The 19,588-nt window shown below is 39.5% G+C and overlaps 3 protein-coding genes across 4 annotated transcripts in view; 2 read left to right on the top strand and 1 right to left on the bottom strand.

The window, feature by feature from the left end:
- LOC147235749 (Golgi apparatus protein 1-like) overlaps positions 1-3,974 on the bottom strand; it is a 30,774-nt gene extending 26,800 nt beyond the window's left edge. Inside the window, exon 1 of the mRNA XM_086143957.1 lies at positions 3,619-3,974. Within this exon, the coding sequence (XP_086000083.1) occupies positions 3,619-3,933 (315 nt within the window). The 5' untranslated portion in view covers positions 3,934-3,974. The remainder of the gene's footprint in view (positions 1-3,618) is intronic.
- On the top strand, positions 3,876-10,960 carry LOC147235748 (troponin I, fast skeletal muscle-like). Of its 2 annotated transcripts, XM_086143962.1 has the most exons (7): positions 3,922-3,981; positions 6,811-6,834; positions 6,917-6,953; positions 8,125-8,253; positions 9,785-9,874; positions 10,367-10,543; positions 10,783-10,960. In XM_086143962.1, the coding sequence occupies exons 2-7, from the start codon at positions 6,827-6,829 to the stop codon at positions 10,864-10,866; spliced, it is 525 nt and encodes a 174-aa protein (XP_086000088.1). In that variant the 5' UTR covers positions 3,922-3,981; positions 6,811-6,826; the 3' UTR covers positions 10,867-10,960. The 2 variants fall into 2 exon arrangements, with proteins under 2 accessions (XP_086000089.1, XP_086000088.1); XM_086143963.1 differs by lacking the exons at positions 6,811-6,834; positions 6,917-6,953 and having other exon boundaries at positions 3,876-3,981.
- A 1,054-nt stretch (positions 10,961-12,014) lies between these two features.
- On the top strand, positions 12,015-17,111 carry aph1b (aph-1B gamma-secretase subunit). The gene is made up of 6 exons (XM_086143955.1): positions 12,015-12,317; positions 13,036-13,206; positions 13,957-14,030; positions 14,561-14,683; positions 14,813-14,940; positions 15,112-17,111. Exons 1-6 carry the CDS (start codon positions 12,205-12,207, stop codon positions 15,277-15,279), a joined length of 777 nt encoding a protein of 258 aa, XP_086000081.1. The 5' UTR covers positions 12,015-12,204; the 3' UTR covers positions 15,280-17,111.
- Positions 17,112-19,588: the final 2,477 nt, after the last annotated feature.

The raw sequence follows: 19,588 nt of genomic DNA, 5'->3' as shown, positions 1-19,588 counted from the left end.
ATTAAAACATTTACTGCACCGCAGAGGCAGGTACACTGTCAAGGCAATATGTAGTGACAAAAATAATGTATTTTATTGAAAGGTGAAACACATTTTCGTTGAGAAAAAGATAAACAAAAAGTAATGGCATTAATAAATCCAGCTAAACAGCTAAAGCTACTAACAAAATAGTGCATCTATGAGTAAGCAATTAATTTAAAATTGACTTCATTTGACATGAAGAGCAAAGATTTAATGAATAAGTCTATCTGGGGAGATTTGACTAGAACAAATATGAATGTAAGAGAGACGGAAGTTGTGAAGATGTGCGCTTTAATGGTAAAGAAATGAAAGGCAGAAAGTGAAAAAGAGAAACTGGGACATATCTGTATATAAACAAAACTTGCAGTTTCTTAAAACACACAAATAGATGGATTTTTGTGACGGAGCAGAGGAAGAAAGGTTTGTTGTGGCCAATATGGCATGTGTTGTGCAAGTCATGTGAGGACAGTGGTGCTGTTGTGTTGTAAAAGCTGGCTCATTATGACAAAAGGCCTCCGCTTATGTAGCACATCCATCACCTTGTGGTTTCAAAGCACTTCATGCTGGATCTCACATTCACCCATTTACACACGTGCTCACACACTGATGGCACAATGCAAGTCCCTACACAGATCACTGGGGAGCAACTAAAGGGTTGGTGTCTTGAGCATAGCGGTAGGAGCTGAGGATCTGACCAGCAGCATTCTGACTGCATGGACCCCCGCTCTACTATCTTAACCATAACCAACCCCAATGGGGTCACTATGTCCAACAACAACAACTTAAAACCAATGAACATAAGCACATAAGCTGTTGTTGGTATCTAAATCAAATGGTTGGTAATCTGATGTCCCGACAAAGACATTTCACAGTAAATCAACTGAATATTCACAACACAACACTGGTGTCCAGCTGGGAGTGCATACAAAACAAACTGATCGGAGCTTCCAAATATAAATCTGTGAAATAGTCACATTGGCAAAATACACACGGGTACCAAAGAAACAGCTCACAGATACATCAGCATGATTCGTACTTTTCGTAATTATCAGCAATTCGCAGAGATCCAGAAAGCAGTTTACTATTTTAGTATGTACTGTCTCAGGTGTGCGGTGGAATGGTGATCCAATTGCAGACATTTGTGTTATCGTTCCAAGTAGTTCAGTGTTTTGTCTGGAACTAATTACATCTGCGGTTCATCTCTCTCTTGCAGACCTCTTATTCTTCCAGCTTGTCAGTCTGCTGTTATGAAGTGTGTCAGGTATCATCGAGAGCAACTGTTCTGTCTCTTTCACTTCATTCTCAGTGTCTAGAGGGCTGAAAAAGTAGGACGGCTCTGGATTGAGCGGGCAAAAGGCACCGATCGCTGTGTGACTCAACCCTTGAAATGACTGTGACACGTCGATTGAGAGGAGGTTCCTGAGCAATTTGAGGTGACATCATGAAAATACTGGCAATAATAGAGAAAGGCTGCTCTCCTCGGCATCAGTGCAAGCTGTCGAACCGCAATCGGAAAAACGGTAAAGTGTCAAAGACCATGAGTGAGAGAGTGTGTGCCTCAATAGGCCAGTTTTGTGCTGAACAAAAATCACCTCCTTGCTGAGCAACTAGCCTGTAAGTATGTGTGTGTTCCGAGACATCTCTCCAGTGTCAGATTTTAGGGATTGGAGCACCGCGAATGAATTCACCAGCGCATTTCTGTGACTTTGCACTGCTTTCAGTGGCAACGAGCATGCGTATGCGTGTGTGTATACCCTTGCTGGCGTGTGTGTGTGTGTGCATGTATCTGTAGAGAAGAGGCTGATTTATATGAGCCATTTACCTCTTCAGGAGGCCACAGCTGTTATAGAGCTGAAGCGATGTAATTATCTCAGTAAAGAGGGCATTGCTCAGGGCCAGTGAAGGAGGTGTGTGTGTGTGTGTGTGTGTGTGTGTGCATGTTGTCAGTTTGGTGGAGAATGGAGGATGGCATGAACAAGGTTCTTGAGAACTCGGGGTAAAAGGATGCACCAGTTAACCAGGGCAGTGTGCTTCCAGTATTAAACATAAGCTAATACATGTGTAAAATGTGCTTGGTAGTATATTGATTGGTATCTTAAATAAGTGTCTAACAGCAACACATAATCTTTTATTGGATACTGCCAGACATAATTTTACTGTCATGGATCACGTTAGTGTAAAATCTTCAATATCAGCATTAAATTATTAAGAGGTCTGTGATTTTTTTTCCCATCTCCAAGCAGGACAAATGACAAATGTCCTCTGTGTTAATTTATGGTTTACAGCAATCATTGCTTGCTTAAACCTTTAAATACCAACTTAACAAATAAGCAAATAAATATTTTCTCTTAGTGAGCCAAACTATGAGAAACACCACTGTGTTTCACCACAACACTGATGAGTAACTGATCTGTAGTGTGTGCGTGTGTGTGTGTGAGAGATCATTTATGTATGACCAAAGGACTGGGTCAAGACACACCGGAACAACACATGCTATCTTCCTCTTTAGACTCCCAAATAAATGTGTTGAGTAAAGGTGGAAATAGATCTCCAGATTGCTTGCAGCCTGTTTTGCAGTCATTATATATTCTCAAACAGAAACAAAGCACACGCAGGACTTCTGACTTTCACTTTGGGTACATGTAAGCAGCCAACCTGACACCTCAGTCGACACTTTTATCACGAAAAGCACCTTAAGATTGACTCAAAATATCGAAACACAAAGAGTTTTATGAGACTGGTTTAGGTTGATCAACAGTCCCGATGGGTGTCACTCAACCAACAAAGGCTCAACCAACTATCAATGCTCTTACTGTGTTTTGTTGCATTCATGTATGTTACGGTGATTGCCAAGTTATCCGGGGCCATTCAAGTCTAACCTGGTTGATTCTTGAAGTAGGAGCAAGTAAAGTGAGATTGCGTAATGGCCCGCGTTTCTACTTTGTGTGTGTGTGTGTGTGTGTGTGTGTGCGTTTGCCTTCTGATAAAAAAGCCACTATCTATGGCTGTGCAGCATTCAGGAGTGAGGAAGAATAAAAATCCCTAACTTTCTGGGTCAGCTCAAGTTGCTCATTGTTATCTTGCCACAATGATTCATGGTTTAATTACATATTACACTTTTCTTTTAATTACTTTCTTCTAGTGATACACCCGAAGCAAAAGTGTGTATATCTAGATATCTATGTATGTATATCTAAATATCTATGTATGCATATATATGTATATATCTATCTATTTATATAGATAGATATATATAGATATGTATATAGAGAGAGATTAATGATTAATATTTCGCATGTGAGTTTGTCACCTCAAAGTTGCGTTGTTTTAATCAAACAAGACTCCCCGATCTGATGCCAAAGAGTGCGAAATCGGGATTTCCCGCTGTCCTAAGAGAACCCGCCTTGCGTGAACGTACGCGTGTGCGTTTTTGCGTGTATGTTTATGCTCGTCTGGCCACTGCCGCAGGTGGACGTTCACCCCCGCCCCCGTGTCCTGCTGACAGATGATGTGGATCTAAAGCATTTGGGCGACACACCCAGCAGATGGCCATCATCTTTTGCGCGGATCCCGGCGCGTCCGGCGGCGATCACTTACCTCTCTGCGGTCCTGCAAGCATTCGAGCACGGCCAGGTTGTTGGTCCAGGTGTGTTTGGGGCAGAGCCGGGTCAGGTCCTCCCTGCAGGCCTCCTCCTCCGACAGCTTCCAACCGGTCGCCCTTCGAGGCTGGGAGGCCCCAGCGGCGGCGGCGGCAGGTGCATCCTTGGCCGCGGGCTCGGCGGCTCGTTGGACCGGCGGGTTGGGCGGCTCGGCCGGGCCGTTTGCTGCCTTCAAAGCGGAGACGGAAACGAATCCACAGACGCAAAAGGATGTCAACAGCAGTAGCAGAGGAGAGCGACCGTATGCCGCCATCTTCACCCCCACTGTTAAGCAAGATGTTACTACTGTGCGACACTTCCGGTCAGTAAATCAAAAATAAAAGCATCAAAATCATTACTTCCGGTATATTGTTCCGCATTGTCTCGTGTGAGCGTCCCTGATCAACCTTAGTTTTCGTGTGATTAGGTTTTCCCGAGTCGCTATCATTTTGAAAATATAAAAGTGTAGCCCCCCCTCACACAGAACGATCTTTTCTTCAAATCTCTGCTGTTTAATTTTGGATCTTCACCGTTAAGGAGTCCAGTTTGGTTCTATTTTCATTAATCGATGACTGTGCTGTGTGTAATACAACAGTCTCCTGGTCATAAAAGCTGTGAGTGGTTGAAAATGTTGAGACATTGTGAGCACAGTGTGATTTTTAAGAATATCTATCTATCTATCTATCTATCTATCTATCTATCTATCTATCTATCTATCTATCTATCTATCTATCTATCTATCTTTGTCTGTCTGTATTTGTATATTATATTACATAAAATATATATATATATATGCAGGACACGAAACAAACCATATAAATATGTGTGTGTGTGTGTGTGTGTGTCTATATATATATATATATATATATATATATATATATATATATATATATATATATATATATATATATACACACACATATAATTTGTTTTGTGCCCTGCAGGTGGCGCAGACTGTCAGGTAAAGAAGCGTTTAAACAATGCTCCCGTTTGAGGAGGTGACAGTCTACCAGCGGACAGCACAGTTTGAGAGGAACAAGACAGTTCTAACCATACATTTTGAAAAGATCTGCACTGTTATATATTTACCTCGTCGCTGTATTTATTTGTTCGTGATTACTCTTTGTTTTTGTAAAGCTGTATAATTGTTCCAAGAGCTCTATTAAGAAGAGAGTAGTGCAGAGAAAACCCTGCAGTGGGTGAGTGTTTGTTTGTATGGGAATATCTCAAGTCTCCCCTGCAGGGTGTAGAGCAGCTGAATATAATAGGGACTGGTAAGAGTAATAAATCCCAATTTAGAGGTGACAGCTGCTGGAGGCTTTTTGTGTCTCCACCAGCCACACACCCATCCCATGTCAGTCACAGCTTTCATTTCAAATGTATGGGAGTCAGTACTTTATGAAAGTGCAAAGCAATGCTGTAATCACATTACATTGATCTACAACACACCAGTGTAGCATGTTTATGTTCTAGATTTCAGTTCTTGCGTTTCTGTTTCAGTTCTTGCGTTACTGTTTGTAATGGAAAAAATCCCATCATCTTTTGCTAAGATCTTTTTATAGTTGTAATGTAATGCTTTTTTTAATCATAAAATGGACCTTTTAATGACCTTTTAAACTATATCATAAATTGAGTGTTTTTTTTACAGATTTAATGCCAAAACATTTAATATTGCTCAAGATTTTGTTTTTCAAAAAAATTATATATCATCTATGAGTTGATATGAGTATACAGGCAGAGTTTACAGTTGTCTTGTAAAGTGTTATATGCAACACTGTTATTCATTACAACTCCTGGGTGTATTTTTGTTGATCGTGGTTTTATCATTCTGCCCTATGCATTGCTTTCAGGCAAAGAAATGTAGTACATTTACTCCATTCTTGACAATTACCATTGCCACTCGTTATCATTACCTCTCTTATTTATGAACTGTTGAGATAATGTTGAGAAATGACCACACTAGTCAGTGCCCACATTCTATGTTAAAGAAAAAAGCAGGAGAGAGCAGATGAGATGATCAGAGCCCTCAGTCCTTCACACTGCAGCTCAGCTGATCAATGGTGACGCAGAAGAAATGCAGCACAGCAAAAAACCCTTCTCTGTTCAGTAACTACAACGCTTTGTTGTAACTGCCCTTACTGACTAGCTTTATTTTCGCTAAATGTCTGAAGGCCATTTATCATTATGATAAGCTACCACTGATGTCACCAAATTAAGTGTTTATTTTTTCAGTGTTGACATTAACATAATAGTTACTGGTGAGACTGCAAAGTTAACTATTTCTTAAAAGGTTTAGAAGAACAACCTGCTTCACTTTTTCCGTTTTTGATCCAACACAATGATAATGACATGGTGGCTTCAGGTTTTTCAAATCGTAGTCATGTTACTGGATTTTGGACCAGGAATTAAATATCTATGTTGTCACAAACCCAACTTGCAGTGCTGAACTTTGAGTTATGCGGCTTAGTATTTTTTTAGAGGCATTAAATGAATCAGACTTTTAAATTGACTCTCCAGGGTTGTAGTTCATTAATAATACAAGATCAATTGTCATACTTTGTTCTGAATAACTGACAAGACAGTTTTTTGTAAATTTATTGTAAACAAATGTTCCTCGCTCAAAAAATGAGGAATAAGAATTGAAAACAACTGCCTGTAGGCACGTTTGTGTGCATGCATGCGCACATATTTGTGTGAATATGACGTGTCTGTGTCTCTGGCTCACAACGTGTTTTAATAGCTTTTCGTCAACAATTGAGCTCAACGGAGGAATAGGATGGTGCAGACTTTAGAACAGTCACCAAGGTTACTGGTTAATTAAAGATGAGGTTAAACAGAACAAAATCAGGGGTGAGCCACTGTTGTGCTGTCTCATGCCTGAGAATGCTTTTAGAAGAATATTCCTAGAACATTTGTTTCTGGCTCAGCTGCTACTATTGACCCTCCACTAAGGTATTCAGCTTCTAAAGACAACTGGCCCATCTCTCTCTGTCACACACACACACACACACACACACACACACAAGCGTGTGCATACATACACGCACGCATGCACACACACACACACACACACACAGTCACTCTCAAAGATCCATCATCTATAAAGAGGCCTGAGGATAGAGGCATTGTCATTCTTCCGTCTCTCCTGCAGGACACAGTTGGTCAGGATGGAAGAGTAAGTGTTGCCAATGGTCACCTCCCACTTAACACAACTGACGTGCTCTAATAATTTTCCTTCTTCACCGTTTCCTTTGAAGCAAAAAGATGTCGTCCATCCGGAGGAATCATCTTAAGGTACTGTAAGATGGTGTTTATGAAAAAATTTAATGTGTGATTAATGTATTATAATTGCATGGGGATCTGAGATAACTTCATTCACACAAACTCAGAGGCCCTGTAAAAGTAGTACAGAAGAATAGCTGCATAAAATAGCTTAAAATTAAATGACAATGTAGAGGAAATCTAAATTATCGACAAATTACTTAAAAACATCAATAATAAATAATTAGCAAACACAATAGCAAACACAATAGCAAACACAATTTCAAAACACAATAAACAATATCTGTAACTGCAAAACAACCATGATCATTAATATATGATAAATATTAAATATTTATAGAAACAAAAATTATGAGGCCATTGCTGAATGAGTTTGGAGGCCCCTAATGGTGGGAGGCATCCAGGTATCAGCCTGGTGCTTAATGCATGCTCACAGGATAAGATTTTTACTGCCCTTCTGACAAAGGATGTTTAATGCCTCAATTATTGAAATGATAAAATCCAGTAACATCAACATTTCAACATTAGAAACTCTGCCCTTCTAACTATCCTCAATATAAAGTTTTTGAACTTTCCTCCCCCTTCATGTTTTGCTCAAATGTCACCAGAAATCTGATATATACATGTGGAGTTGTATTAATAGAAAACGATTGACTTGTGTTTATGTATGTTAATGTTAATTTTCATTAAATTTCTCTTTTTCTGAGATTCTTGGACTTTTTCCTCTTTAATTTTATGAGTTTCTTGTTGACTTACAAGAATACATTTGCAGTCATTTATTATCGAATCATCTATTGATTGCTTATTTTCAAGTATTTTGGATAAATATCTGTTTTATGATGATTTATTTTCATCTAATTAATGGATTACTGTACTTTTTTTCCAATAATTTTCATCCTTTTAATGATAAGATAATTTCAATAAATAACGTTTGTCTTCTTTGCATGGCTTTCTAACTGTATTCGGCTTTGTTAGACAATCCCAAGAACTGAAATTTTTGCATGTATGTCCAGCTATTTCCGCAAGGGGAGCTCTAAAGCCCTCTGAAACAAGCTCAAACTATCGCTTCAGGAGACCTTAAGACTTAAAGAAACACTAAACTGCCATTTGGCATCATCCCTCCAGGTCATATCAGCAGTGTGGAGTTGTGAATATCTGCTCCTCTGCTCCTCTCCACATTCAGAGCTTGATATTACATATTGGTCGGACCATGCTAGAAGAAGAGGCACGAGTAGCAACCAGGCAGAAAAGGAGGTTCATAGAGGAGAACTGCCCCCCCCTCTCCATCCCCAGCTGTATGCAAGACTTACAGGTAAACACCAGCAACACTGTAAAAATACAATTTTGTGTGTATTTCATTGATGCAATATTTTCTTCGTTTTGTATTGTTTCACAACCATGATGGAATTTAGTATAACTAAGACTGAAAAAGGGAAAATACTGATGCAGAAGGCCAATAATATAACAATAACAGTTCACCTTTGGAACTCTTGGATCATTTTGCCCAAAACCCAGCCCAAGACAAATATATACAGTATATATATATATATATATATGTCTGCAGTAAACCATACTAACAGTAACATAAAAATAACATTTATTTTACCCAATTAATTGATGTGTATTCATTTTTGACAAACACTGACATTGCAGTGCATAAACTATGCTCACCAAAATTCTTTTATCGGCAGGGCATCATTGATTTTGAAACAGAATCCATTTCATATTTCTCATAATATTCAAACTCTTCCATGACATAGTTATATTGGAGCTAACAGACACTTTTAGTCTTAACTTCTTCATTAAGCGTTGATGTACAGAAAAGAACATAGAGTGTTTTACCATCATAAAAGTGAAAGATACTCTGGCAATTTTTTAATGATTCTGGCACACTGCATCAAAGGCTTTAAACATTCTTCCAACCTTTAATGGCAGGGATTATTGATACCATCTGGTCAAAAATCTGTCCCCTTTTTAAAGTGGATGATTAACTTTTGTAGCTCACTCTCAGGAGTACACTCTTCAGGTAGCCTGTCCTCTGTTGTTGCCCTTTTCAACCTAGCAGGTTAAGTGATTAAGCTGGTTTACAAACCTAAAATGAACTATTCTTGAAATTTTCATAAAAGATATGATTAATTATCACAGGCAATACTGAGAAGAGGGCAATGTCTGGTGATGATTTAATCATCAGCAGAATATACTGTATAGGGATATTCAGCATATTCAAGAGCAGTTCAGTATTTCTGCAGATTGAATTCATGTTGGAAGCCTGTTGTTGCAACATGTGATTGCTTCAACAACTGGCCAACCATCAACATCAGTTGGTGCTGAAATATAAGTGTGACTTCACTGCAGGGATGATAATGCTGCTTCTCGCTCAGGTGAACAGATAGAAATACAGAGGGAGGGGACTCTTAAAGTTTGATTGATATTAAGCTGCTTTCCCTCAAACACTGCTTTTTACTCAGGCAATCATAATATAAGGGATGACAGGAAGTGTCTCCTTACAAGACAGGAAGAGCATATAGTTTCATAAGTGCCTAATGGTTGCAATCAAGAACCTCACCACTTGCAGTCCCTAAATCGTACATGCCAGTTCTTTTGTGCAGCTTTACGATTCACTTGACCTCTCTTAGAATGTAGCTTTGTATCACTGCATCAAAGAAATCAAAGTAAAGAAGTGCAAAGACATAGACAACAGTAATAAAAGCTTTGTCTGCTTCCTTAAAATCTGCATAAACATGGGTTTGTAAGACTAAATGGATATTCTCTGAGTTTTGGGGAATTGAGAAAAGAATCCAATGCACCTCCATCACATATTTATCTGTCTGTTTCAATGTCAGGAGTTGTGTCGGAAACTTCACAAGCAGATTGATTTGCTGGAGGAGGAACGATATGACATGGAAGTCAAGGTGACAAAGTCTGGGAAAGAGGTACAGCACACTTACAGTTTGACTAAGAAATTGTAAACCCAGAAATCTGTTCTCTGATTAAAGCAGTGAATTTTTCACATTAAGAGAATTAATTTACAAAAAAAGTTGATTTTAATTTTAATTTCACATTTTGCTGATTTTTTTTTTTTTTTTTGTGACTGACTTAAATGTAATCGTGTTCTACAAAACACGGGCACATTCCACAACAAAGTAAATCAATTTGAATCTTTACATATTTCTCTGTACATGTTTCCTAGAGAGTTCTGTGAGCACCCTGAAGCAATGCAAACTGTAAATATATATACACCTCATCACCATCATATGTGTCCTTGTTGTCAGCTTTTTAAAAATAGTCAAATCTGAAATTAAAGTCTGAAATTAAACAGAAGAACAAACAGACCTCTAAATTCTATATCCATTTCAAAACAAACTGCTCACATGTATTAAGAAACATACAGATACATAAACACTGAAAAGATACTTCTCTGACAGATCGATGACCTGAAGCTTAAGATTCAGGATCTGATTGGGAGGTTTAGGAAACCGTCACTGAGGAAAGTGCGAATGTCAGCTGATGCCTTGTTGGCCGCCCTCCTCGGCTCCAAACACAAAGTGTCCCTGGATCTGAGAGCCAACCTGAAGCAAGTCAAGAGGGAGGTCAAGGAGGAGGTTAGTGATTCACATTGTAAATGCAATAGAAAAAGTTCCAGCGTGTTCACATTTGTCTGACTCCTCTGGTTTTCTCAAACGTTAGTTCTGCTCACTCAGAATTAAATCTCGGAGACTTAAATTGTAAAGGACGGACTAATCATCTCAGTTTTTCCAGACATTATATAATAGTTTCGAGGATTCAAGTCTTCAGGTGTACGATGAATGCATTTATTAGTCTTTGTACATTTTTCTCTCAGAAGCAGACCAGTGACTGGAGGAAGAACATTGAAGACAAAGCAGGAATTGATGGCAGGAAGAAGATGTTTGAGACAGAAGCTTGAATGCAAGTAAACCATTCAGCTGTTGACCAAAATTGCATCAGTGTACTATGTGTGTCTGCACTGTGTGAAGTTTGTTTAGATTTTGAAAGTGATTCATAGTGTGCTTTCTATGTATTTAAAAAAAATGTTACATTAATCACAATGATTGATTTATGTGAATAAATCCATGTCTGGAAACATTGTATGACTACTGATCATTACATAAGTGTTGTTAGATTGTGAAATAAAAGTTGCAATGCATCATTACCAAGCGAGAAGAAGAAAATCAAGAGAAGGGGAGTATTTTACATGCCAGGGAGAGTGTAAAGTGACTGATATTGTAAGCATTATGAAAATTCCATATGAAAATCTTTCTTCTTTTCCTTTCAGTTGCCTCCTTCAGGAGTTGCAAATCATCCGCCCCATCTAACCCTATTGTCTACCTCCTATTCTCTCACACCAACTAACTTCATGTCCTCTTTCACTCCGTCCATAAATCTCCTCTTTTGATCTGCCTGGTATTTCCAACCTCAGCATTCTTTTCCAAATATATTTACTATCCCTCCTCTGTATATGTCATTACCATCTCGGTTTGGCCTCTGACTTTATCTCCAATACCTCTAGCGCCCTGCCCCCTTGATGAATTCCTAAGCCTATCCATCCTCATCGCTCCCAAAGGGAACCTTAGCAATTTAATCTTTGCAGTTACCATCTCTGTTTCTTGATTTTTCTTTAATACCACTGTCTCAACAATTCATCTTTTCTGGTCGCACTGTGCTCTCTGGTCTTGCACACCGTTTCCTTTCATTCCAGTTGATTCTCTTCCATGGCAAATTCAGACAATATTTTTTTAAACAATAAAAAAAAACAAAAAACAAGTTGATTAAAAAAACAAAACTTAAAACAATAAAGAAAACGCAAGAATATATATATATATACATGTTACAAACATGTCTTTATTTAAGCTTCCACCCTCATTTATGTAATTTTTGAATTATGTTTCATATGGATAATTATGAGTCCTCTTCCTCGTCTTATTATTATTATTATTATTATTATTATTATTATCTGTAGTAGTTGTGATATCCAACCAAATTTTATTGACAAAGTAGAGTGAAACAATTCTTTTTCAATAAAGTTTTCAGAGGAAGTCCCCCCCCCCCTCCTCTTAGGGTCATGTGACATGCAGCGACCGTGTGAGAGACAGAATGCGGTGGAAGTACTAGGAACTCAACCATCTTCAAGCAAGGCCACGACTTGTACATTTTGAAGAGTAAATCGTCGGCGGTTCGTAAAAACAGCACGGCAGTCGCTTCAGGTAGAACTTCTGGCCGCTGAACTTCCCCAGAAACGTCCAAAATGACGGCGGCCGTGTTTTTCGGCTGCACCTTCATTGCCTTCGGGCCGGCCATCGCTCTGTTCCTGTTTACCATCGCCCGGGAGCCACTGAGGGTCATTTTCCTCATAGCCGGGTGAGTCGGTGTATCTCCGTCATATGGTGACGGTAAATAGCGTCCAGACATGTTTAACTCGATAAAACTACAGTAACCTTACAGCTAGCCTGTTAGCTTACATCGTTTTGGTAGCTAGCTCTGTTCGCTATTCGGCTATTCGTTACCTTTCACACCTCAGATCATAAGGCTACCATTTCCTGCTGCGTCCAGGCTACTTTGTGTACAAAATTCAAAACGTAATGGTCCAGCTTCAAAGTTTGTTTTAAAAAACGTTGCTTTCACTGAGACATTTTCTATCACAGCTTTTGTCGATGTCAGCCGGCTTACACTGACCGAGCAGGGCGGTGTTTCCACATATGATTGAAATGGCCCCTCTTTTCTTCTTTTTTTTTTTACTTTTTGCTAATCCAGTTCTCATCTGTTGCTTATTTGTACAGCAATTTTATTTGATTGTTTTCAGCTTCATGGAAAGATGTCATTTTGGTAAGAAAATTGATTGAAAATGTTTGACAATCAGCAATAAATTTAGTAAACAATTAGATGACACCAAATTGATAGTGTCAGATTAAAAATACAAGTTAAATTAAGGCAGTCTGAGTTGGTCTGGATATTCATGAATGCCAGGCCCTCAAAAGAGAGTCTGTCAAAAGTCATCAAACACAAACATACTGAAGTATGTGATTAATCTGCTGCAGATGTAACTCTCCACCATTTGTCTGTTTTCTCTCTCCTTTAGTGCGTTTTTCTGGCTGGTGTCACTCCTGCTTTCATCTCTAGTTTGGTTCATCTCAGTTCAAATCAGCAACAAGGAAAGTGCAGCACAACAGAAAGGCCTCCTCATCTTCGGTGTGATTCTATCTGTCCTGTTGCAGGAGACCTTCCGCTTTGCTTATTACAAGCTTCTGAAGTAAGTTGCTGCAATTAGAGATGGATGAGAAACAAACTATGATCACAATATCTCAAAACCCCTTTTTTAAGATGTAGTTCTCAATTTTCATTTCATATTTCTTTCACAAACATTGAACACATGGTATCAGACACAAATAAAATAATATTACTTTATTAATTAAATTGAGTAAATGTACATTTTCATTTTCTCACTTGTCTGATCAGTGTTTTGGAGAAATATTTAGTAATGGCAAGTTTTTTTGGTAATTTTCTCATTTCTTATTTTAATTATTTAAGTTTTGACTAAAATATTATTCTAGGTTATGTATGCATTTTTGTAAGTTGAGTAATTTTTTTTGTTGTTTCATCTTTGTCATATATTCTTCTAGCAAACCTTTTCCAATTATTAAAATAAATAAACCAGAAGGCTTAAATTATGAAATTTAATGCATTGTACTACTTCTGTTTTTTCATCACTTCCATCAGGACTTACCCGTTGCCTGTCAGGCTAACTTATGGAGATAGAGGCCTTTTTATGTTCATGTCATATGACCTTGTTTTTACTTTGTGAGGTCAAAAACTCTTTATTGTTGTTATCCCAGTAGGTTTGAATTTCCCACCTTTTCCCCTTTCGGTTAGAAGCTCATTGTTTGACTTTGTATCACCTTCCGCTACCTGACACACATCTTTCTCTGATGTTTTTGTTTCAATTGTCAGATGAAACTAGGTCCTGAGATAGTGACGCACTTGTCTCTGTGTTTTTCTCCAGGAAAGCTAATGAAGGCCTCCTGGCTCTCAGTCAGGAGGAGACCATGCCAATCTCCATCCGGCAGCTAGCTTATGGTACAGTAACCCTGGTCTGACTGTGTTTGTCAGCACCCTCAATATTGTACTTTTTCTCCAGGATGAAATGAAAGTAGATTTAATATCTTAAGACACTGCTTTTTGATACTGAGTATTTAAAAGTTTTTTAATAGCATAGTAAAAGAGACCTTTACAGATTTCATACATCATCCATTGAAATACCTGGCAAGTCATCTCTCTGTTCTTGGCTTCAATTGCATAATGAAGATGTAGTTTAAAAAATAGTTTTTAAGTAATTTGTTTTGATTTGTTCAACACCATGTCCTGTGTCTTATGATCTTATGATTCTAAAAAAAGATAAGAATAAGGGAGAAAATATTAATTTGCTAAAATGCAATTTCAGCTATCTACAACTTAAGGAGCAACTTTCTCTAAATCCTGTGGCAAAGTTTCTTGTTTAATCAGCTGATACATTATATAAAGACCCATTTTGCATCAAACTGCAACTCAAGCTGTAGTATGGTTTATCAGAATGAAATATCACATCTGTGTCTGTTGTTGTATTCCAGTATCTGGCCTCGGCTTTGGCTTCATGAGTGGAGCGTTCTCTGTAGTCAACATCCTTGCAGACTCAGTTGGTCCAGGAACTGTTGGGATTCACGGAGATTCGCAGCATTACTTTCTATCTTCAGGTACCACTCCACACAGAACTCAAGCATGCATTATATACGGATTACATTCCTCTGTGTTCAGTATATGTTACAAAGTAACTACATGCTGGTGAAACAGTGCTACATCTGAACACTCCTTCCTCTTTTCAGCTTTTATGACTATGGCTATCATCCTCCTCCACATGTTCTGGGGAGTGGTCTTTTTTGATGCCTGCGAGAAGCAACGCTGGTGGGCAGTAGCTGCAGTTGTCATCAGCCATCTGGTTGTTTCCTGTCTGGTGAGTAATGGTAGGGGTGATGGGGGCAGACTGATGGTTTTGGGGTGGAAAGTCTAGGTATAGGTTTTGCTTGGCTTCTGAAAAAAAAAGTTTTAAAAGACTTCAAACCTAGGAATACAAATAGAAATTCCTGTTTTGTGTTGACTTGTGTTTTTTGGTTTTGTCATGCAGACCTTTCAGAACCCAGAGTACATTGCCAGCCTTGTTCCCACCTACATCATCTTGTTCCTGATGGGCATCTGGGCATTTTACTCAGCAGGGGGCTCACTCAGGAACCTCAAGCTTTGCCTGACATGCAAAGACAAGGACTTTCTGCTTTCCAATCATAGGTCCAGATAACACAGCCCATCCAGGCACCACGTAGGACTTTGAATCCAAAAACCTATGAGTTCACGCAGTATCTTTAACCTACAAATAATACAAATCTTTGGAAGTACCATCATCCCAAAGCCAGGAGAGTAAGTAGAAGCAGTGGATTTTTCCTGGAGTGAAACAACAAATTCATGTCTGAAGCCCTTTTTGTATGAATTAGATATAATGGTTTAGTTTTATTCAGAAATACAAACTGTCTTAGGCTACCTTTCTGGTTTCTTCCAGAAACAAAATTACAGGATGTTTTGATCTGGGGTGTAACTATGGCAGCATTTAATTTATACATTATCTTCACTCGTAATTGTCAGATGTTTCATTGAGTGGATTCATCATCGCTAGGGAATACTCTGTATATATTTATGCATTTTTAAGTCCATACTTAATTTTAAGTCTTTTTTTCCATTTCTGATTCACTCTGTTTAGTCTTGCCTTCATATTTAATCAATAGCAGCCGAGAGGCGACATGATATGTGTTCATGTTTTATGACGGTTATTTATCTCAAGATCATAACTCCATTGATTCTGCTCAATCTAATAGATTGTTTGTTGTGTGGTAATTTATTTTATATCCAAACCGTTTTTGATTCCACACTGGAGTGTTTATCTATCAAAGGTTGCAACAGATGTCTCATTTTTACAAATATAGTGTTTGCAGTCCTATTCAACTTTTTTTGAATATATATCCAGAACTCAACTGATACAGGAGCTTTATAGCCAGTACTGTCAATTTGTCCCAAATGATCCGAATTTTGATTAATTTATTGAAAACAGCTTCTAATAATCAGTGGGGAAGTACTGGGACAAAAATATTTTAAAAGTATCGGAATTTGGGTGAGAAAAAAAAAAAGTTTTGTTCATTTCAACATGGCACTGTTGAGTAGTCTTTAACAACTACATGCACTAGAAGCAGCTAAATATCAGAAAATCGTTGGACAAAATGAAAAATGGCTTTATATTAAATACAAAGCTGGACTTAAAATCAACAAAGATACTTTGGCAGAAGACATAACACGTCAAGTAAAGTCAACGTGGATGTCTGGAAAATGTTCATTTTTTGTTGTTGGATTTGTCACCAGCTGAGTGCTTGGAAATGCTGGTTTATCAAGCTGATCAAATATATAACATTGAAAATATATGGTGAATCGTGGCCAACACAGGCTGATAATGGTATAGCTGTAACAGACTGATATGGGCTGATAAGACTGGCTGAGGGATTTACTGGTTGGGCTCTAAATGTTCAATTTTACCATTTGAAAACCTCTGGCCCCTGCTGCTGCCAGCAGTTACCTGGTTTAGCTGTAAATATTTTTTGTTTTCATAATTTTGGCAGGGGCAATTGTGAAGTACCAGGTATCAATAAAAACAACATGGGCAGCTGTAAGTGTTGGCTTTGTGGTCTTTGAATGTTGAAATTCTTTGTTGCCTTTTGTCATGTTGTAGGTCCTTGTGGTCAAGCCAAATGAGGATTTTCTTCTGATATTTTAGTAATTCCAGGCAGTGAATGTTTTTGTAGTCATCTGCTTTGTTTTGTTGTACACTTTTTGGTTCCATTCTACTGTGTTTCAGGGAGACCGGGATTATGTTAGCAGACAGTAGCCTTTTGAAATCCTTAATTTGGTACCTCAGGCCACTTAAAACCAGATATACTCAAGAGTGAAATATTCAGAAAAGTAAAAAATATTAAGATACCGTAATTGCTGAACATTGCTCTCCACATGTAGACAGAACTGTTCACTGATGTCATTGAGAGTAACAATCGTCTCTCCTCTGTATTGTATTAAACACTGAGTCAAAACAATTCTTTGTTTGTAGTCCTTCTCGCTTTACGATTGGCTCTTCAATCAGGTGTTGGGTTTTATCCCTGTTGGACTTGCAGGTTTAAACCAGGAAAGAATCTTTTCAACATTTTGTTGTGAATCCTAAATATGAGTGTACTCTTGTGCGAAGTATACAACTATTTTGATAACACATCTATGGAGAGACTTCAGCAGCATAAAATTGTGTAGAAAAAAACTATTAGACCTGATTTGAAGATTGCCTTTTTCAATTTTGTATAGGAATTAGCTTAGAATATTCTGCTATATCTTTCATTTGTATGTAAACAGCGAAGATTAAAGTTACAGAGGTACCTGTGAAAAGAGTGGGATGATTAGCTGTATTAGCAGGTTTGATGTATTTCACTTTCACTTTCACAACTTTTGGTCTTTCCAGAAAAAAGCTCTGCACTAACTTTTGTTCAAATCCCTGTGGGAGCAGACCTTTCATTGGATCAAATGAGGTTCATACTGACATTCTTGGAAATGCCAAAGCCAAAGCCTTTGTCTCATTTCTGCCCTTGAAATTCAATCAGTGAACCAGCTGCGATTCAGTTGCCACAGTGATATTCTTTTGACTAGAGCTACTCAAACACCATACTGTGCACTAATGTTTCCCAAGTCTGAAAGAGCACTACACTTCAATTTGAAAATGTCAAATGAAATTGCATGAATTATTTAATTTATTTTGCAAGTAATTACCTTGCAAATATCAAAGTATATGTCTGGATGTGAAATTACTGTCACCAAAGACATCCTCCAACGCTGAAACCAAAGCCAAAATCCAGGTGGTGGAGCTCAAGTCCAAAGAAATTGTTTTTTTATTTTATTTTGCTGTTCCAGTTAGTTTGTTAGTTTGCCTGTTCCAGGAAAATGTCAGGGGTTTATGCCCCTGGAAGGGTCAGCCAAGGCAAAGGTCCTAGGTGAAGGACCAGACAAAGCGCAGATCAGCAATGATGAAGGATAAAACCGGACCCAATTTTCCCCTACCCATACACTGGTCACCAGGGCCGCCCCCTGATGGTCAGGCCTGCACCCATGGGGCTTGTTCCGGCTTAGCCGGAAAGCTTCCTCTTCCCCTTGGCTCATCACCCATAGGAAGGGCCAAGGGGTCGGGCACAGTGTGAGCCAGGCAGTGACTGAAGCAGGGGACCTTGGCAGTCCAACCCTCGGCTACAGAAACAGGTTCTTGACACATGGAATGTCACCTCTCTCGTGGGGAGGGAGCCCGAGCTGGTGCGCGAGGCAAGAGATTTTGATTAGATATCGTCGGACTCGGTGAGAGGTGCCAGGCAGGTGCGGGCATATTGATTGCCCCCTCCCCAGCACCTGTATGTTAGGGTTTAACCCAGTGGAAAAAGAGGGTAGCCTACCTTTGCCTTCAGGTGGGGTTACGGATTCTGACGGTTGTTTGCATATATGCACCCAACAGCAGTTTAGTTTACCCACCCTTCTTGGTGTCCCTAGTGGGGCTGCTAGAAAGTGCTCCTACTGGGTACTCCTTTGTTCTACTGGGAGACTTCCAATGCTCACGTGTGCAACGACAGTGTAACTTGGAAGGGCGTGATTGGGGGGAACGGCCCCCCCAGATCTGACCCCGAGCTGTGTTTTGTTACTGGATGTCTGCGCTCGTCACGGATTATCCATAGCAAACACCATATTCAGGCAAAAAGGTGTCCATATGTGCACTTTGCACCAACGTACCTTGGGCAGCAGTATTTTGATTGACCTCATGGTCATGTCGTCATGACTTGCAGCCGCATGTCCTGGACACTCTGGTGAAGAGAGGGACAGAGCTGTTAATTCATCACCACCTGGTGGTGAACTGGGTTCGATGGTGGGGGAGAATGCTGGTCAGACCTGGCAGACCCAAACGTAACATGAGGGTCTGCTGTGAATGTCTTGCAGAGTCCGCTGTCAGAGGGAGTCTCAACTTCCACCTCCAGCAGAACTACAACTACATCCAATGGGAGGCAGAGGACTTTGAGTCTGATGGGCCATGTTCTGTGCTTCCATTGTCGAAGTGGTAGACGAGAGCTGCGGCTGTAAGGTGGTCGGTGCCTGTCAGGGTGGCAACCTTTGAACCCACTGGTGGATCCTAGTGGGGAAAGATACTGTCGAACTGAAGAGGTAGTCCTATCGGGCAATTCTGGCCTGTTGGGCAGCTGACGGGTACCGGCAGACTGAGCGGCATGCGGCTTTGGTGGTCACAGAGGCAAAAACTTGGATGTCCCGGCTGACACGCCTCTGCGGTATTGCGTGGACATTGGGGACAGTGCCGCTGGACTGGCAGACCAAGGTGGGGATCACAGTCCTCAGCTTCCCTGTAAGATCCAATCAGCAGCACTGGAGAGGAGGGTCGTTGAACCTTGGATCCAGGAGAAGTGTGGTTTTCGCCCTGGTCGTGGAATAGTGGACCAGCTCTAAACCCTCGAGGGGGGCCAACCAGTCAACATGTGTCT

The sequence above is a fragment of the Fistularia commersonii genome, chromosome 3 (assembly GCF_037954325.1).
Source record: "Fistularia commersonii isolate RoL2024-O1a breed Wild chromosome 3, RoL_Fcom_v1.0, whole genome shotgun sequence".
NCBI lineage: Eukaryota > Metazoa > Chordata > Actinopteri > Syngnathiformes > Fistulariidae > Fistularia > Fistularia commersonii.
Note: the sequence above shows the minus strand (reverse complement) of the source record. Positions and strands in the feature narration are given on the sequence as shown.